Source organism: Adiantum capillus-veneris, chromosome 27, assembly GCF_014529385.1.
Source record: "Adiantum capillus-veneris isolate H3 chromosome 27, ASM1452938v2, whole genome shotgun sequence".
NCBI lineage: Eukaryota > Viridiplantae > Streptophyta > Polypodiopsida > Polypodiales > Pteridaceae > Adiantum > Adiantum capillus-veneris.
In genome coordinates this window covers 124,424,536-124,440,851 of record NC_140957.1, presented here as the reverse complement: position 1 = coordinate 124,440,851, position 16,316 = coordinate 124,424,536, and the positions used below count along the sequence as shown (strand labels likewise).

General features: G+C 45.6%; 1 protein-coding gene across 1 annotated transcript in view; it reads left to right on the top strand.

The window, feature by feature from the left end:
- Positions 1-16,316, top strand: part of PPDK (pyruvate orthophosphate dikinase) — a 35,317-nt gene that overhangs the window by 1,229 nt on the left and 17,772 nt on the right. Inside the window, exons 5-14 of the mRNA XM_086502486.1 lie at positions 554-716; positions 799-1,034; positions 1,183-1,311; positions 1,968-2,147; positions 2,307-2,444; positions 2,534-2,698; positions 3,277-3,438; positions 3,554-3,643; positions 3,727-3,865; positions 3,946-4,123. Coding sequence (XP_086358612.1) covers positions 554-716; positions 799-1,034; positions 1,183-1,311; positions 1,968-2,147; positions 2,307-2,444; positions 2,534-2,698; positions 3,277-3,438; positions 3,554-3,643; positions 3,727-3,865; positions 3,946-4,123 — 1,580 coding nt within the window. The remainder of the gene's footprint in view (positions 1-553; positions 717-798; positions 1,035-1,182; positions 1,312-1,967; positions 2,148-2,306; positions 2,445-2,533; positions 2,699-3,276; positions 3,439-3,553; positions 3,644-3,726; positions 3,866-3,945; positions 4,124-16,316) is intronic.

Below are 16,316 nucleotides of genomic sequence, written 5' to 3'. Positions count from 1 at the left end.
GGTCCAACATACTGTAACAAGTGAGTTTTCTTGAGAATTTTTCATGAGATACTGTACGTGAAGGGGGGTTTGGTACTCACTGCCAAATTGCACTCAGATCTTGATGGATGAGCACCAATGCTCCCTTTTTTGTTTTGCAAGAAAAGAAGCGCTTGACCCTTTGTATAAGGTAAACAAGTTACAAAACCCATAGGTATCACATCAGCCCATAGGCGACAAGTAAACGGAACTTTTAGTGAAAGAACCTTGAAATTTAACAGTTACAACAAACCATAGGGGAAAAACTACCAGTGATACAGAGTTACAAAAGATGGGTCATACATCATAAACTGGAGACACGGGAAGATAGGAAAACTGTAGCAGAGAGCTGAAGCAGAAACAGGCCTCCTAATCTTTGATGCAGAAGCCGAAAACTCCATCAGAGAATTTCACTATCAATCTCCGCAGCTCCAAGGCCAAAGACGCACCACAGCAAATAAAGCATCACCACTGCCTATCCACTCTGCTCCTGTTTTTTTGGTTACTAATTCTTTGGCTTCGTTGTAAAATGAAGGTGATGGGCATCCCACATTTGCTATTTGAGCATGAGCTGGAAAGTCTAAAGGATCAAAGAGGTGTAGCTCAAGACACAGATCTTACAACAAATGATTTGAAAGATCTGGTAGAGAGTTACAAGGCAGTTTACACGAAGGCAACAGGGAAGCAATTTCCTGCTGGTACGATTTTTATTATTGCCACCTTGCTCCATTTCAAAACTTTTTGAGACAATGACTAGTACAAGTTTTCTGGGCCTTGAAGATCCTGAGGAGCAGCTTCGTCTTGCTGTTATTGCTGTCTTTGAGTCATGGAATAGTCCAAGGGCAATCAAGTATCGCAGTATCAATCAAATTACAGGCCTCAAGGGAACAGCTGTAAATGTGCAGACGATGGTGTTTGGAAACATGGGGCCCACTTCTGGAACTGGGGTTCTCTTCACAAGGAATCCAAGTACAGGGGAGAAAAAGTTGTATGGAGAGTTTCTCATAAATGCGCAGGTGAAATTCTTGATCTGTCTCTTGGTAATCAATGTTAAAATACAATTCTAGGTTTTTTCATGTCTCAAAGAATGGTGGTAATATCTCTAGTCGCTACTAGTACCACTGTTGCTCATGGTTTGTACCGGTTGGTGGCATGTTTTTTTAGGGTGAAGATGTAGTTGCTGGTATTCGCACGCCTGAGGATCTTGATACTATGAAAAAGTCCATGCCTGAAGCTTACAGGGAGCTTGTTGAAAATTGTGAAATCCTAGAGAAGCACTACAAAGATATGATGGTAAGCTTTCGAGTCACCTTGCGGTCCCAAGCAATAAGAGTGCTTGACATTGAGAAAGATGTGACTTTTTACAGTTTATTCTTTGCAAGTCCTTTGTGTTGAGTGAGAATTGAAAATGTGTATGAGGCCATTAGTCTCTTTAGTGATACAGCTTTTGTGTTTTGGGGGCCGGGGGGGTGTATGTGAGGTGGATGCTTTTAGATTTTACGAGAAGCGTTGGTCACTGACACTTCCTAGCCATCTATTGTAGAGATTTATATGTTCTTGTGTATAGACCAAAGTGCTCACTCAGTTGGGTTGGGTTGGGTATATCTCCCCTTCCAAATGTTAGCCATGTATCATGGTCAAGCAAGGGCCTCAAAACTGCAAGGGAAAAGTTGCAGACAAGCAAACGGGAATCCCCCCATTACCACCACCATGGAAGCATGCTGGACAGTTGAGAGCTCTCGCAGGGATTCATCTTCTTGGGTGATCCACCCAAGGAGGAGGAAGCACTCGAGCATTCAAGGGCAAGAACCCTAGTAATGCAAACACTCCAAGCGAACATAGGTGCCCCATTGTTTCATCAGAGAGCCTAGATGCTAGAGCCCCCACGGGCTCAACACGTAGATTGTTAAACAGAAGCCTGCAATAACTGATCTGGGATACTACTGCAGGATATTGAATTTACAGTTCAGAAAAATCGGCTTTGGATGCTGCAATGCCGCTCTGGAAAAAGAACTGGTGCAGGTGCTATAAAAATTGCTGTTGATGTTGTTAAAGAAGGGCTTGTTGACTCTAGGACTGCTATAAACATGGTGGAGCCTGGGCATTTGGATCAGCTTCTGCACCCACAGGTAAATTCTGGTGCTTTAACATTCATCTAAATCTACATGCCTTACTGGTGTAAACGTATGCTAATCATTTTCTCTTATCTGCTTATTCTCTTGCTTTCATGGTCGAACTATGCCTATTTGACTTCGTCTTCTCTTTTCTGTTTCTTCTCTTTTATGCAGTTTGAGGATCCTTCAACTTACAAATCAAGTGTTATTGCCACGGGCTTGCCAGCCTCTCCTGGGGCGGCAGTGGGTCAGATTGTATTCAGTGCCGAAGATGCAGAAGCTGCTCACACGCAGGGAAAACAAGTCATACTGGCAAGCTGCTCTCTCTCTCTGTGTCACCTATCATCTTCAGAGGTTCAGCATATACCTAATCTGGCTTCTTCTCTGTTATCTCAATGTAGGTCAGAACTGAAACCAGCCCTGAAGATGTTGGGGGTATGCATGCTGCAGCTGGTATCCTGACTGCAAGAGGAGGCATGACTTCACATGCAGCTGTTGTTGCACGTGGTTGGGGAAAATGTTGCGTGTCTGGTTGTTCAGACATTCGTGTGAATGATGCCAACAAGGTAGACTCTCTAATGCCAGCTGGGCATTGCCTTTTGGGTGGCTTATTGACATGGCATACTTCGTCACAATTGGCAACCGATACTGAATCGGTTGCTAATTATGAACTCATAAAGATATTCATTTAGAGTTTGCCTTCTCTAGTGGTCACTTGACACTAACCTGGTGAAGGATCACACTAGTTCCACATGGAACCTATAAAACCTCATTACTTTGGGCATGATCCAAGAAGACTTGTGAAATTTATATCTTGAGCCTGCTTTGGAAAACTGAATGTTTTGGAAAACGTTTTCAGTTTATTGAAATGATTCTTAAGGAATGTGCAAAGAAATTATAATTTTATGTTAAGCCTTGACTGGAGCAGTGTAGTCCTGTCTACAACTTGAGAGAAATTTAGTGTAAAAACCTTGAAATAAAGTCATTTTACCTCTAAAATTTCTCATGTGTAGGTTTTCCAAGTTTTTGAAAAAAAAGTTATTTTCAAGCACTGGACTGGAGGAATGAGAAGTCTTCAGAGGAATTGTTTTATTTCATGGAAATTCAATTATACTGAAAAAATTTAGTTGTTCTCCTCATACAGACATTGACGGTTGGGGACACGGTCTTGAAGGAAGGAGATTGGATCTCTTTAAATGGTAACACTGGGGAAGTTATATTGGGGAAACAACCTATGGCTCAACCTGCTATGAGCGGAGATCTAGGAACGCTAATGGCTTGGGTGGATGAGTTCCGGAAACTTAAGGTTACCTCTACTTACTTCCATACTTCCATGTTCTTCAGGCATTTATTGTGATCAAGGGCAGCTGCTTGTGAGTTTTGGCTTGGTGAACTGTCTGTTTTCATGGTATTTCTTTAAGGTTATGGCAAATGCTGACACACCAGAGGATGCCATAAGTGCTAGGAACAATGGTGCAGAAGGTATTGGGCTCTGCAGAACAGAGCATATGGTGAGTCAACATATAAAATTTCAAAAATGTACACATAAGTTTTAACTGCTCAGAATTTTTTTTGCAACTTCACATGTTTTCAGTTCTTTGCATCAGATGAGCGCATTAAAGCTGTGAGGCAGATGATTATGGCACCAGACATAGAGCAGAGAAAAATAGCTCTTGACAAACTACTGCCATACCAGCGCTCTGATTTTGAAGGCATATTTCGGGCCATGGATGGTAATCCATGAGTATTACAATTATGTGATCGTAGGATGCTGTATACCTGCATTTACTCCTTTTTATTCCCACTTCAACAGGACTTCCTGTGACCATTCGCTTGCTAGACCCACCTCTGCATGAATTCCTTCCTGACGGTGACTTAGAGGAGATAGTCACCGAGCTAGCCAAAGATACAGGGGCTGATGAAGAGGATGTTTTTGCTCGTGTTGAGAAGCTATCAGAAGTCAATCCTATGCTAGGATTTCGAGGTTGCAGGTGGGTTCTATAATCTCCCCAGATTTCCTTGTTTGGACGTTTGTGGAAGATCTCTGTCATTATTAAGGGCGTCAGATATTTGTCGTGTGTCAACTGTCACCTTGAAGACATGCATGCTGCCTAATCTGTCTCTCTTGGGTTTTGTTTAGGGGAAAACAAGTCTTGATATAAAGGGGCAATATGGTTCTAAAAGTGGTATAAAGATCTAAGGTACGGTACAAGACAGAAATATGCATAAGGTGGCTAATAGGAAGAGTGGGTTATGAATTAATTAGGTGGCGAGAAATGCCACTCCATACCTTTCGCTGCTAGCCTGATAAATGTACAAGTCTCTAGGAAATTTTAAGCCCGCTGTTGCTGATTCTGCTACTGCACCTAGATATTGCAAAGACTATGAAACAACTTATACAATTCAAGAACCAAGCCTCAGGCTGGAGGCCCCTGGCGGCCTTCGACCAGATGGATTTTCACAGAGATGCGTAGAGTTGGCTTTGAGCAGGAGACTGGAGGACCGCTTCGCTGTGAGTTTGCTCCGATCTTGGGAGCAACTGTGGCGAGGCCTGGAGCAGCGTTAGCCCTTGCACGGAGGAGCGCCTGAGACAGCCCGTTGTTTGGAACCCCATGGTTAGCACTCAGAGAGGCCACTTGGTTGGTAGTCGGTCTCATGTTTCCTGGGGTCCCAGGGCAGAGGGTCCAGCACGCTCTTTAGGTGACTGGTTACAGTTTCCAGGCTTGTCAGAGGAGCTCCAGGGCTTCCAGCTACATGGCATGAGAGGGGTGCAGAGCATGTGTCAGGACATCTCAGAGGCAGTACCAGCTGAGTGGCTCACACCTCTCGAGTCAGCAGCGCCCAGGTGGATGGGAGCCTTCACGCGACTGGAGGTTCTCATCTCAGTACGGGCTTGCTTAGAGACTGTACCTTCCTTGTTTTTCGAACTACAGGGTGAGGGACGCTTACACCGAGTTGCAGTAGAGGCCCCGTAGGTGGCAAAGTGTTGTTTTCAGAGGATCCGAGTGGTGGGCATTTGTGGGAGGACTTGTGTCATCGATCCCGACCCAGCAGCTCTTGAGACTGGACGTTGGAGACTGTGGGCTTGGGAGAGCTGTCCATTGGCACAAGTACAATGGGATCCTGGAGAGTGGCTTTGGAGGGACCCTTTCTCCTCTTCAGACCACCCAGGTGTCCCTTTCTTTCAGTACACTGTTCAATTGGGACGTCACATACTGGCAGCACACAGAGAGGCTCGCCGTGCTGCAGCACCTCATTGGCAGGAGGAGGGTCTCACAGCTGAGTTCTTGGCAGCTTTTGGGGAGAGGTTGTGGGACTCCAGACAGCCGAGAGGAGTCACTTTGTTCCAGTGGCTGGTCGCACACAGAGCTACAACAGTTGGGAGCTGGCTTGTACATAGTGGTCTCTCGGCCGCATGTGCAGCTTGTGACCATCTTGTGGAGAGTCAGCGTCACTGTCTTTGGGACTGTCCTTTGGCACAGTAGGTGTGGCTTCGTGTTCTTTGGTTGATGCTAGCTCTTTCCACACCTCGGCAATACACTTGGGGGGCAGCTGCTTGGTCCACCCTCACGGGCCCGGCACTTCAGTTTGAGCTATCTTCCACCAGGAGGATGATAGTGATGCAGGGGGGTCGACCTACACTCCAACCTGTCACAGAGCTTACTCCACAGGAGTGGTGCAGTGAGAGAGAGGAGTGCTGGGAGTTCATCAGTGGCTTGACACTCTGGTTCATCTGGCGGGCCCATTGCTTCCGCATTTTCGAGGCTCGCCCCGTACCACCAGCAGAGACTGTTCGGGATCTTTGGCTAGAGCTGATCCATACTCTCAGAGGACAGCTCGAGAGACTCTAGGGAAGCTCCGATTGCATGTGGGAGCGCAGAGAGGCTTTCTTTCGACTCTGGCGTCCCGGGCCTTTCTTCATCATGGTCCAGGGTGTACTCAGATGGCATTACCGTCCACCTGTGTGGCTTTTCCCTCCTCCCATATCTTGATTTAGCCTCATTGTACATATGCTGTTTTTTCATTGGGAGAGTCTCCCCATCATGATTGTTGTAGCCCTCTCTTGTAGAGGGGTTTGTAGCCCCATGGGCAGTTTCATTAACTTATAGAAGGATCTTTTTCTCGGAAAATAAATAAATTCAAGAACTAAGTGTCTACAAGAAAGAAATGCAATCCATGAGCATTTCATGGAACAAGCTATAATACCAGCTCATTAGAGAAGATCATTTTTTTTGGAAGAAAATCGTAGCTGACATTCTATTACTTGACCCCTTGGTGCGCCCAAAATGGTGCGGACCCCAAGGGCAAGTAAAAGCAGTTACATGAGACGCCCATAGGCAATTACAAAGGTCAATGGCTAGAATCATAAAAAATTCGATATATGCAAGGGGGCAAATGTTAAAGTTATAGCATCTCAAGTGAACAGCCCAATGCGATCCCAAGCGGAGGATAAGCGCTCTTTTCTTGGAAGTTTCCCCCTTGCTTTCACTTTTCTTGTTACCTGCTTGCCAAGCCTTTGTATGCACTGGCGCAATAACCCCCATCATAAACATGAGTTCATTGACCTCTTCCTCAACGTTATCTTGGCTTTGAGGTCGGTAATCCATTTCTCGGCCTTATCCGCTTTCTTTTAGTTTTTGTAATTACGTCCACCCAAGAAGTCCGTCATTTCTTTATTTTGCTTCTCCCCTTCTTTGATGACCTGCACTTGCTCTTTTATGGTGTTGAGCTCTTCCAGTACCGATGGTTGGAGCTCCCCTTCTTCGAGTGCACTTTGTGAGCGCACCTCTCCAAGGTCCTTCCCCTCTCTGGAAGCAAAGGACTTTTTGAAGAAAAGACCCACTCTTAAGAAGATTGGTATTTTTCTTATGGACAACCTCACACTCTCGCAGATTGCTCTTATGAAGGAGGTAATGCCAGAATTTAGAGTGGCAAGGAAAAAAGGGAAGATTGCTTTTTATAGAGATGGGAGGGTCGTGATAATGGAGCGACGCTTCACACGACGGTGCGTGACCTATGGACTAAATTAAAGGTGGGATCTCTACGCCTTGATGTAGGTGCCTTTGAGGATAGCTTCATTGGGAGGGACATCATTTTCTATTTCGAGACACATCAAGCTCCTGGGTAGTCCATGCCATAGGTGAGCGGATATAGATGGGAGACAGCTTGCAGATAGGAGATCCGATCAAAGCATCTAGGACGTGGCTCAGGGGGGGTGACAATTTTATTGATGGAGGAGCTACAACCATTGATACATATAGCATGCAAGGATGAGCAGGCTAGGTACATGTGGGGGAGACTGAAGGCAGAGACAAGCAAATATCTCTACATTGCTATTTGCTATTTCCCTCCTAGTACGTCAGTATATACACCACCTAGAGGACAATCCCCGTTTTCTATTTTGGATGATGACATATGGGAGTTTTCCAGGGATGGCGACATTATCAAAGTTGGGGATTTCAATGCTAGAACTGCCCATCATCAGACAATATTCTATGATACTTCAGAGGAGATCCTTAGGGAGCTTGATGCTATAGAGATGGGCTTCTCCAGACTATCACAGGATTGAGTATGGCAGATACTTGATAGATATGGGGACTGCACATGGATTGGCCATTTTGAATGGTCTCCAGAGATTTCCTACATTGGGAGGTTTCACATGTTTTCTACATCAAGATGGGGCTAGCATAGTGGATTATCTTATGGCTGAGTCATGTCTCATTCCATCCTTTCACGATTTCATGGTGGGCACCAGGCCAGTTGGAGTAGCAATTGATCATGCTATCTTGTCTTCTACTCTCACGTTTTGGTTCAGTACAGCTCCACTAGGAGTGGTCTCCATGCATACTCGGTATATCTTCATGAGGGAGACGGATTCCGTGTACATGGATGAGATATACAGGGATCTATGCACTCTGGAGCCATGACGGCCACTAGATGAGCTCACTTACATATTGATAGAGACGCTCCATGATGCAGCATCAGAGGCATATCCCCACAGTCAGCCTACATGGAGACGATCGGGGAGCATGCCCCAGAACAGTTGGTATGATGAGGAGTGTAGAGAGACGAGGATCAGATTGCAGAGGGAGGTGATCATGGGTACTACCACACATAGACAGTGACGGATTGGCTTTTACTGGCTAGTGCGACGAAAGAAGAGGGCTTTTATTTCTCAGCTAGAGCGGGATCTGTATAAGCTGTCTATGAGCCAGGACTCAGGCGAGGCATGGAGACTATTTTATGAGCATTCACCACCAGTCATCACCTCCACAGAGTCTCTCTGCACAGCATTAGGGCAACCACCTTTGCCGGACCCACCGTAGACATGTACTTTCTTTACAGCTAAGAGGGTAAGGAAAGCCATTGACAGGATGAAGACAGGGAGAGCACTTGAACATGATGGCCTGGTAGCAGAGCACTTCATCCATGCCAGAGATATGTTTGCAGAGCTTCTTGCTATGATGTTTAATCGAGCGATGTATGGGGGTTTTCCTGAGACTTGGAGTATGTCCACAATTGTAGCTATTTTCAAATCAGGAGATCCCATGATTCCCAGAGATTATTGCACCATCATGGTTGGTCACACATTGGCTAGGCTGTATGCATGAGAGGGAGTTGAGTAAGTGGGCAGAGAGAAAGGGTATATGAGCATCAGGGCAGGTGGGATTCAGGAGAGGCTTCTCCACTCTCGACCAAATTCTGACACTCAGAGCTATGATTGAGGAGGGTAGACACCATGGCAGGAGGATCTACTGTAGCTTTGTGGATTTCCGCAAAGCTTTTGACACAATGCCGAGAGCCAGACTTATACGCCGACTACAGGACATTGGTGTGTCCACAGAGATGATTTGGGGATCTTGGCTTTATACAAGAGAGTAGTAGGGCGGGTATGCACTACTGAGGGTATGTCTGACATAGTCAACTCCACTATTGGGGTGAAGCAGGTATGCCCCCTATCTCCGACTCTTTTTGGGATGTATGTGGATGAGTTTTCAGACTATGTAGAAGGAGAGGGAGACAGGGGTGCTCAGCTAGCAGGGACATGGATTCCAATGCCATCATACGTTGATGATATAGTGTTGATTTCTGACTCTCTAGAGGGGATGGAGCACCATTTGGATGCTTTGCACACATTTGCTCATGATAGTTGATTGTCTGTCAACCTTGGGAAAACCAAGGTTATGGTGTTCAACGCCACATCAGAGTGGGCCAGGAGGTCAGCACCCACATTTATGTAGGCCAGGAGACAGTGGAGTACACAGATGCATACACTTATCTTGGGGTAGTCTTCAATGGACCGGTGTTTTCTTTGAGGAGGGCAGACTAACGAGAGCTTATGCCGCCTTTGGAGAATTGGAGAGGATGTGTTCGCAAATTCAGTTTTAGGAACCGCGAACAAAGCTCTGGCTTATTGACACTCTAGTGGCTTCAGCTATGCTTTATGGAGCTCAGATATGGGGACCCTCAATAGACCACCATGGCAGATTTGGTAGCACGGATGGAGGCCTCTGGTCTCTATGATCTCTCGGATGAGGGCTAAAGCCTCAGTGCCGCATGAGATTATCCGAGCTGAGCTAGCCGCCCCACCCCTCGTGGTCAAGGCATTGACTAGATCAATATCCTTTATACATAGTGTATGGGACCTCCCCAAAAAGATACGCTCCGCTAGCCTTGGAGTCATCTCGACAGCTAGCACTGCAGGGTGACACAACATGTTGGTATGCGTAGATGACATCATGGTTTCAGTCACATGGTTCCAGCATGGATAGATTGCCTCCGTTCAAGTACTCCTTGGATGCACCCTCCCTATCTCTTACACAGACAGAGATCACCAGACTCATATGTCAGGATCTGATTGAGCTGGATACCAGGAGCACATGGATACAACCGGCACAAGAATTGGGTACGAAGATGGCTTTCTATAGGGAGCATCTTCTGAGGACGGGTTTGTGACCAGGCTTGCATACATGGATACACACTTATCTCATGGGATACGATGTGCTATTGGGTAGATACGCACATCCTCACTTCAACTTAAGACTGGCCGATTTCAAGGGGTACCAATAGAGGCTAGGATATGTTATTTATGTTGCCTAGAGCCAAAGACATAGCTGCACTACACATGTCACTGCCCGGTATACTATGAGATACGAGGCCGCTTCCATTGTCTGTTCAAAGAGGGCTTTGGACCATTTTCTAGAGTCATGAGATACGAAGATCAGAGATGTCTTGGATTGTTTCTACTAGAGCTGCGCAGAAATAGAGAGAGCTTGCTGAGGACTTCCGGGAGAGCCAGTCCCAGAGACAGATCACAGATTTCTTTACACCAGTTAGGGGACAGCGAGAGGAGTATTCTTCACAGCAGATCTGAGATCCCACCCACACCAAAGGTACGCGGATCGATCGAGCCATTGAGCTAGGTAGATCCAGGCGTCCACGACCATGGGGGGCCTCACATCATCGACGGAGGTGGCAGTAGAGGATCCAGACCATCCTAGCTCGACATGCGAGACGACTAGTCAGAGTATTGACCATGGAGGATATTGATGAGATTCGGCAGCGAGACTGATGAGGGATCTCATATGATGATTTGTATCTCATTTGATCCATCTTTGTTTCAGCTTTGTATCAGCTAACCCATTATATCAGCCCTCAGCCCATCACCCCTCCCCACCTATTTCGTTTCAGTTTCAGTCTTTCAGCTCTTTGCACTTTTTGTACTCAAACATTGTACCACCAATTGTAACTTTTGGTCTCATAGGTGACCTTGGCCTCTTGAAGACGTTAATATAACATTTCATTTCATTTCATCTCTCTCTCTCTCTCTCTCTCTCTCTCTCTCTCTCTCTCTCTCTCTCTCTCTCTCTCTCTCTCTCGTGTATTCTCCCCTACGCTTCTGCATCGTCAACTTTCACATGGTAAGAGAGTACAAGGCTCGTTGATCTTGGGTGGAGATTGTTGCACAGAGAAGAGGAATGGAAGGGAGGAGGGACGTTTTTGCAGTGTTTTGATCGGCAACGTTTTCGGGCTCCATCGGCGTTTTCCTTGATGGCGTTTTGAGAGGCAATAGGTTGTGGAGGCAAATCGAAAGCTTGTTGTCTTGGTATCGGCAACTAGGGGCTATTACATCGAGGCATATTTAGACGTCATTGTTTCGTCTAGCTACATCAAGTACGTTGCTTGATGAGACCCAATTATGCGCAGCTTTTTGAGATGCTGACAGCGAGAGGTGGCCAAAAAGGGGTTGCGTTCTAAAACTTAGGTGAGCTGGCAGTTTTGGCCAATGCTAGCTTTTTGGATACGTTGCATGACTTGGAGAGAGCTTTTGCGTGGTGGATAGGTAGTTCCTGATTGCATTCTGAGACGCCTTTGTCGGCGATGTGCTGTTGCAGTGAGCATCTTAAAACGCATGGGGCAAGAGTCCATCGGAGAATTTTTTAAAGTCTCTTGGGCAAAGTTCCCGCGTGGCCTTGACCAACAGAGATCCAACTTGGCTATGGAAAGTGATTGATCTTTCACTTTGTTAGCTTCCTCAACACCATTGAAGTCCACAAGCAAGATGGGGCGATTGTCGCACGAGTGCAAATCTAAAGGCAAGGGCAAGAGCTCGCAAAAGGATAGAGGCACAGGAAAGCTTGACGAAGATAGAAAAGGCAAAGATAATGTTTTTTGCATGAAATTTCGCCCTCGAATGACCAACACCAACAAATGCCTATGGAGAGTAGATCGACTAGTACCTAGTTAGCGCCCTATGCACGGATTAAGTTCTCAAGGAAGCCGTCCATTTGTTTGGCTCCGGAATTTGAAGCCAAAGGTAAATGCATGAGTTCGCTAGAGGACAGAGGCAAAGGCAAGTTTGATGAGGACGGCAGGGCGAGAGCTTAGTTAGTTGCCTCGGTACCTGGTACCCACGAGGTCGGAGAGCCGTTGTTATAAATGGGAGAGGACACTTTGTTTGACTCGGGAATGCGAAAAGCAAAAGGCAAAAGCAGGAACTCTCAAGAGGACAAAGGCACAGGCAAGCTAGATAGAGATAGCGATGGTAAAGATTTGACAGAGGAGATTGGCATGGAAAATGTGGCGGTCACAGTGGCCACGACGGTAAATTTCTAGTTGGGCGGCCGATGCTGCAACTAGCTTCAACCAGAGAGAGGCTTGTGAGAGCGACAGAGAGGGGCAGAAAGAGCTCTTTACAAATGATTCGAACCCATATGTCGGAGTTAAAGTTATCGCTGTTTTAACCCGTGGGTTGGAGTTCCAAGGCACATGCATGTGGCAAGGAACCAACGTGACGTATAAAAACACTACGGATGTGCACGCCAATCCATTGTTGATGTGTTTCAAAGTTTATTGTCTAGGAAATTTTGGACGTGATGTGGTCATAGCTTGCAAATGGGGACTCTTGGACGTAGTGTGGTCTACAATTCAGTTTTCTATGAGGTAACGGATGCTCAAGATGGCATTCTTCTAAGGTAAAAAGTTGGTGGTAGCATATCCGCCGAGGTGTATCCATTAGTAGACGTCACTACTGGGGTGTCCATGGTAGCTTCTTCATCGACTCGGTCCTCCTACATATGTCGACTATGAGCTGCAGAGGGTGTGGTAAAGTTATAACATCTCAAGTGAATAGCTTAATGTGAGCCCAATATTTATTTTGGCTTTAGGTATTTATTTTACTTATTCCTCAAAGTCTTGGGCATGCCAATTTTCTGAGGGGGGTACTTGAGGGCCCCTAGGATAGCATATAAACAACACCTTTCCCCCATTGTAAATCACTAATTCATTGACCGGTTGGTTGGTTCAACAATATTTCTCTCTCGCTCATATGAAGGTGGTAATGCCAGAGTTTAGAGCGGCAAGGGAAAAAGGGAAGACTGCTTTTTATAGAGATGGGAGGGTCGTGATAATGGAGCGACGCTCCACATGACTCCCGAGACACATCAAGCTTCTGGGCAGTCCATGCAACAGGTAGCGGATATAGATGGGAGACAGCTTGCAGACAAGAGACCCGATCAGACCCGATCATTGCATCGAGGACGGGACTCAGGGGGAGTGGCAATTTTATTTAGGAAGAAGTTGCAGCCATTGATACATATAGCACACAAGGATGAGCAGGCTAGGTACATGTGGATGAGACTGAAGGCAGAGACATCTCTACATTGCTATTTGTTATTTCCCTCCTAGTACGTCAGAATATGCACCACCTAGAGGATAGTCCCCCTTCTCTATTTTGGATGATGACATATGGGAGTTTTCCAAGGATGGTGACATTATCATACTCGGGGATTTTAATGCTAGGACTGCCCATCATTAGACAATATTCTATGATACTTAAGAGGAGATTCTTAGGAAGCTTGATGTGACAAAGATGGGCTTATCGAGACTATCACAGGATGAGAATGAGTATGATAGATACTTGATAGATATGGGGACTGCACATGGATTGGCCATTTTGAATGCCTTTTGGAAAATCACACATGCTCGCACAAAGGCATCCACATGTCTCCTCAAAGTAGGCCAATAAAAGAATGTCTCGACTGCTTTCACTGTCACATCTATACCACGATGCCTTGCATACTATGGTGGGACATGGATTTCTACCATAACTTTATATTCCAATGGCCTACTGACACATAATCTGCCATGCATCATCATAAAGCCATCCTTGAGGAGGTAGTGCTCATGGCGTTGCCCATCTTGCAACTCTGTTCAAAGATCCTTGCAAAATCTTCATCAGTAACATATTGTTTTTTCATGTCATAAAGCTCATGATGATAAGGAATTGACAAAGCTAAAATTTGTGGCTTTTTGGATAACTCATGAACCACAACATTCTTCTTGCCTTCCACATGCAGAATTTGAAAGTGGAACATAGAAAGAATGTTTGCCCATCGCATATGCTTTTCAGATGACTTTGGTTGTGTCAAGAAGTATCGCAAGGTCTGATGATCTGTCTGGACAACAAAATCAGCACCTAAGAGGTAGTGCTTCTAGCTAGAAAGCGCATGAATCACAGCAAGTAGCTCTTTCTCATAGATTTGCATAGTCTTTTTTGGCCCTTGCAAGATTCTGCTCTCATAAGCTACTACCAATCATCTTGCATTAGCATTGCCCCAATATTGTTGCCACACGCATCACACTGGACCATAAATGACTTCGTGAGATCTGGTAAAACAATTACTAGATCCGAAGTGATCTTTTCCTTTAAGAGATAAAAGAAGAAATCTCTTTTTGTGTCCACTTGAACGTGACCTCTTTCTTTTGTAGAGCATGCAGGGTTGAAGCAATCTCAACAAAGTTCCTGATAAGCCTTCTGTAGTAGGAGCATACGCCCAAGAAGCTACGGACATCATGCACAGTCTTAAAGCTGGCCATGTTCTAATTGCTTCAACCTTGGCAAGATCCATTCGGACACCATCCTTTTATACTATGTGGCCAAGAAAGTGAATCTCTTCCAAGAAGAACTTACCTTTCTTAGAATTAACAAGCAACCTGTGGTTGCGTAGCTCTTCGAAGACGATGGTCAAGTGATGCCTATGCTGCTCTTTATTCTTTGAGTAGACTATCATGTCATCAAATAATGTGCCAACAAACTTTTGATGTGGATGGAAGTTCCAATCCATCATTCTGTTAAATGTAGCAGGAGCATTTGTAAGACCGAACGGCATCACTAAGAACTCATACAAACCAAACGTCGTCCTAAATGTAGTCTTGTGCACATCCTCTAGCCTGATATGAATCTGATGGTATCCACTCTTAAGGTCTATCCTGCTAAAAATTACAGCATCCTCTAATCGGTCAAGAATATCATCAATCCTTGGGATAGGAAACCTGTTTCTTGATGGTATTCTTATTCAACGCACGACAATTAGTACACATGCGCCAAGAGCCATTCTTCTTCTGCACTAGAAGCACTAGGGAGCAAAAGGGTGAAGAACTAGGTTGAATCAGCCCTTTCTCTAACAGCTCCTCTACTTGGCCCATAATCTCTTTTTGCTGAGCCGCACTAACCTTGTAGGGAGGCCTATTTGGTGGGCTACAACCTGACACCAAATCTATCGCATGATCCTCAGGCCTCTCCGGCGGCAACTGAGGCGGTAATGAATCAGAAAAACGTCACTAAACTCTCGCTGTTAACATGGATAAATTTGACTAACAATTGTCTGAAACATCACGTGTAAAAATCAAGTAGACAGAAATCTGATTCTTAATTACAGAAGTTGCTACCATACATATCTGGTAGTGATGTGTGTAAACCGTGAACACACATAGGACCGTCGGGGCAGTTTTTCCCTCACTAGGAGGTTTTATCCCCGTGCATTGTTTATATGAGAGCTAACTTATCTGTCATTGTGCACCAAGCAACACATACTCTTTGTTGTGTGCCTTGAGCTTCTTTGGCTTCTCCAAGCTGTGTGTTTCCCTTCAACCCTATTTCCAACAATTGGTTTTAGAGTAGGTTGGGTCTTCCCGGGCTTAGTCTCCATCATCGCCAGCACATACCCACTCGCTTTTTCAGATTTCACTGAGCTTTGGTGAGCGTCAGCAAGTCGACAAATACGTTGGGGGAATTTGAAGAGCCTAGTTTGCTCAAATTTTCCATTCGGGCTCATTTTGGCCTCCGTTTTCACTACATGTAGTAATTCACAGGCAATTTTGTCCTTTTATGCGATTTTTGTCAGTGCCGTTTTTTGCATGGCAAGTCTCTTACAGTCTTGTTCGGGTGGTTGCTATATAGCACGCATTAGTCCCTCTTCGTACCTCCTCTTTTCGGATAGTTTTGACATCAGGTACATGCAGTCGCCGTGGTGCAACAAAGCATCAATAAGCACGCCAACAATGTCATCAGCCATGGACAAACCTGACCCACTCTCCCAACTATGTAAAGTGAGATCCTCTTCCAATAGATCCTGTACCTCTTCAACAGCACAGAGCCACACTTATCAGCATCCCTTTCAACCACCATTCACAAACCTCCTTGGAAAGCTTGGACACCGTCTCGGAATCCGCATCACCTGTCATAGAGTGCACTTGCTGCATTGGAAGCTCCTCTATCTTAGGCTCCACACGCACCTTCTCACCTGCCTTGCACTCAATTCCAGCATCATCGAGCTCTTCTTCGTCTACTGGCCCTTCAAGGTCGATTAGCACGACTTGTTTGTTGGCTTCAATCACGTGCTC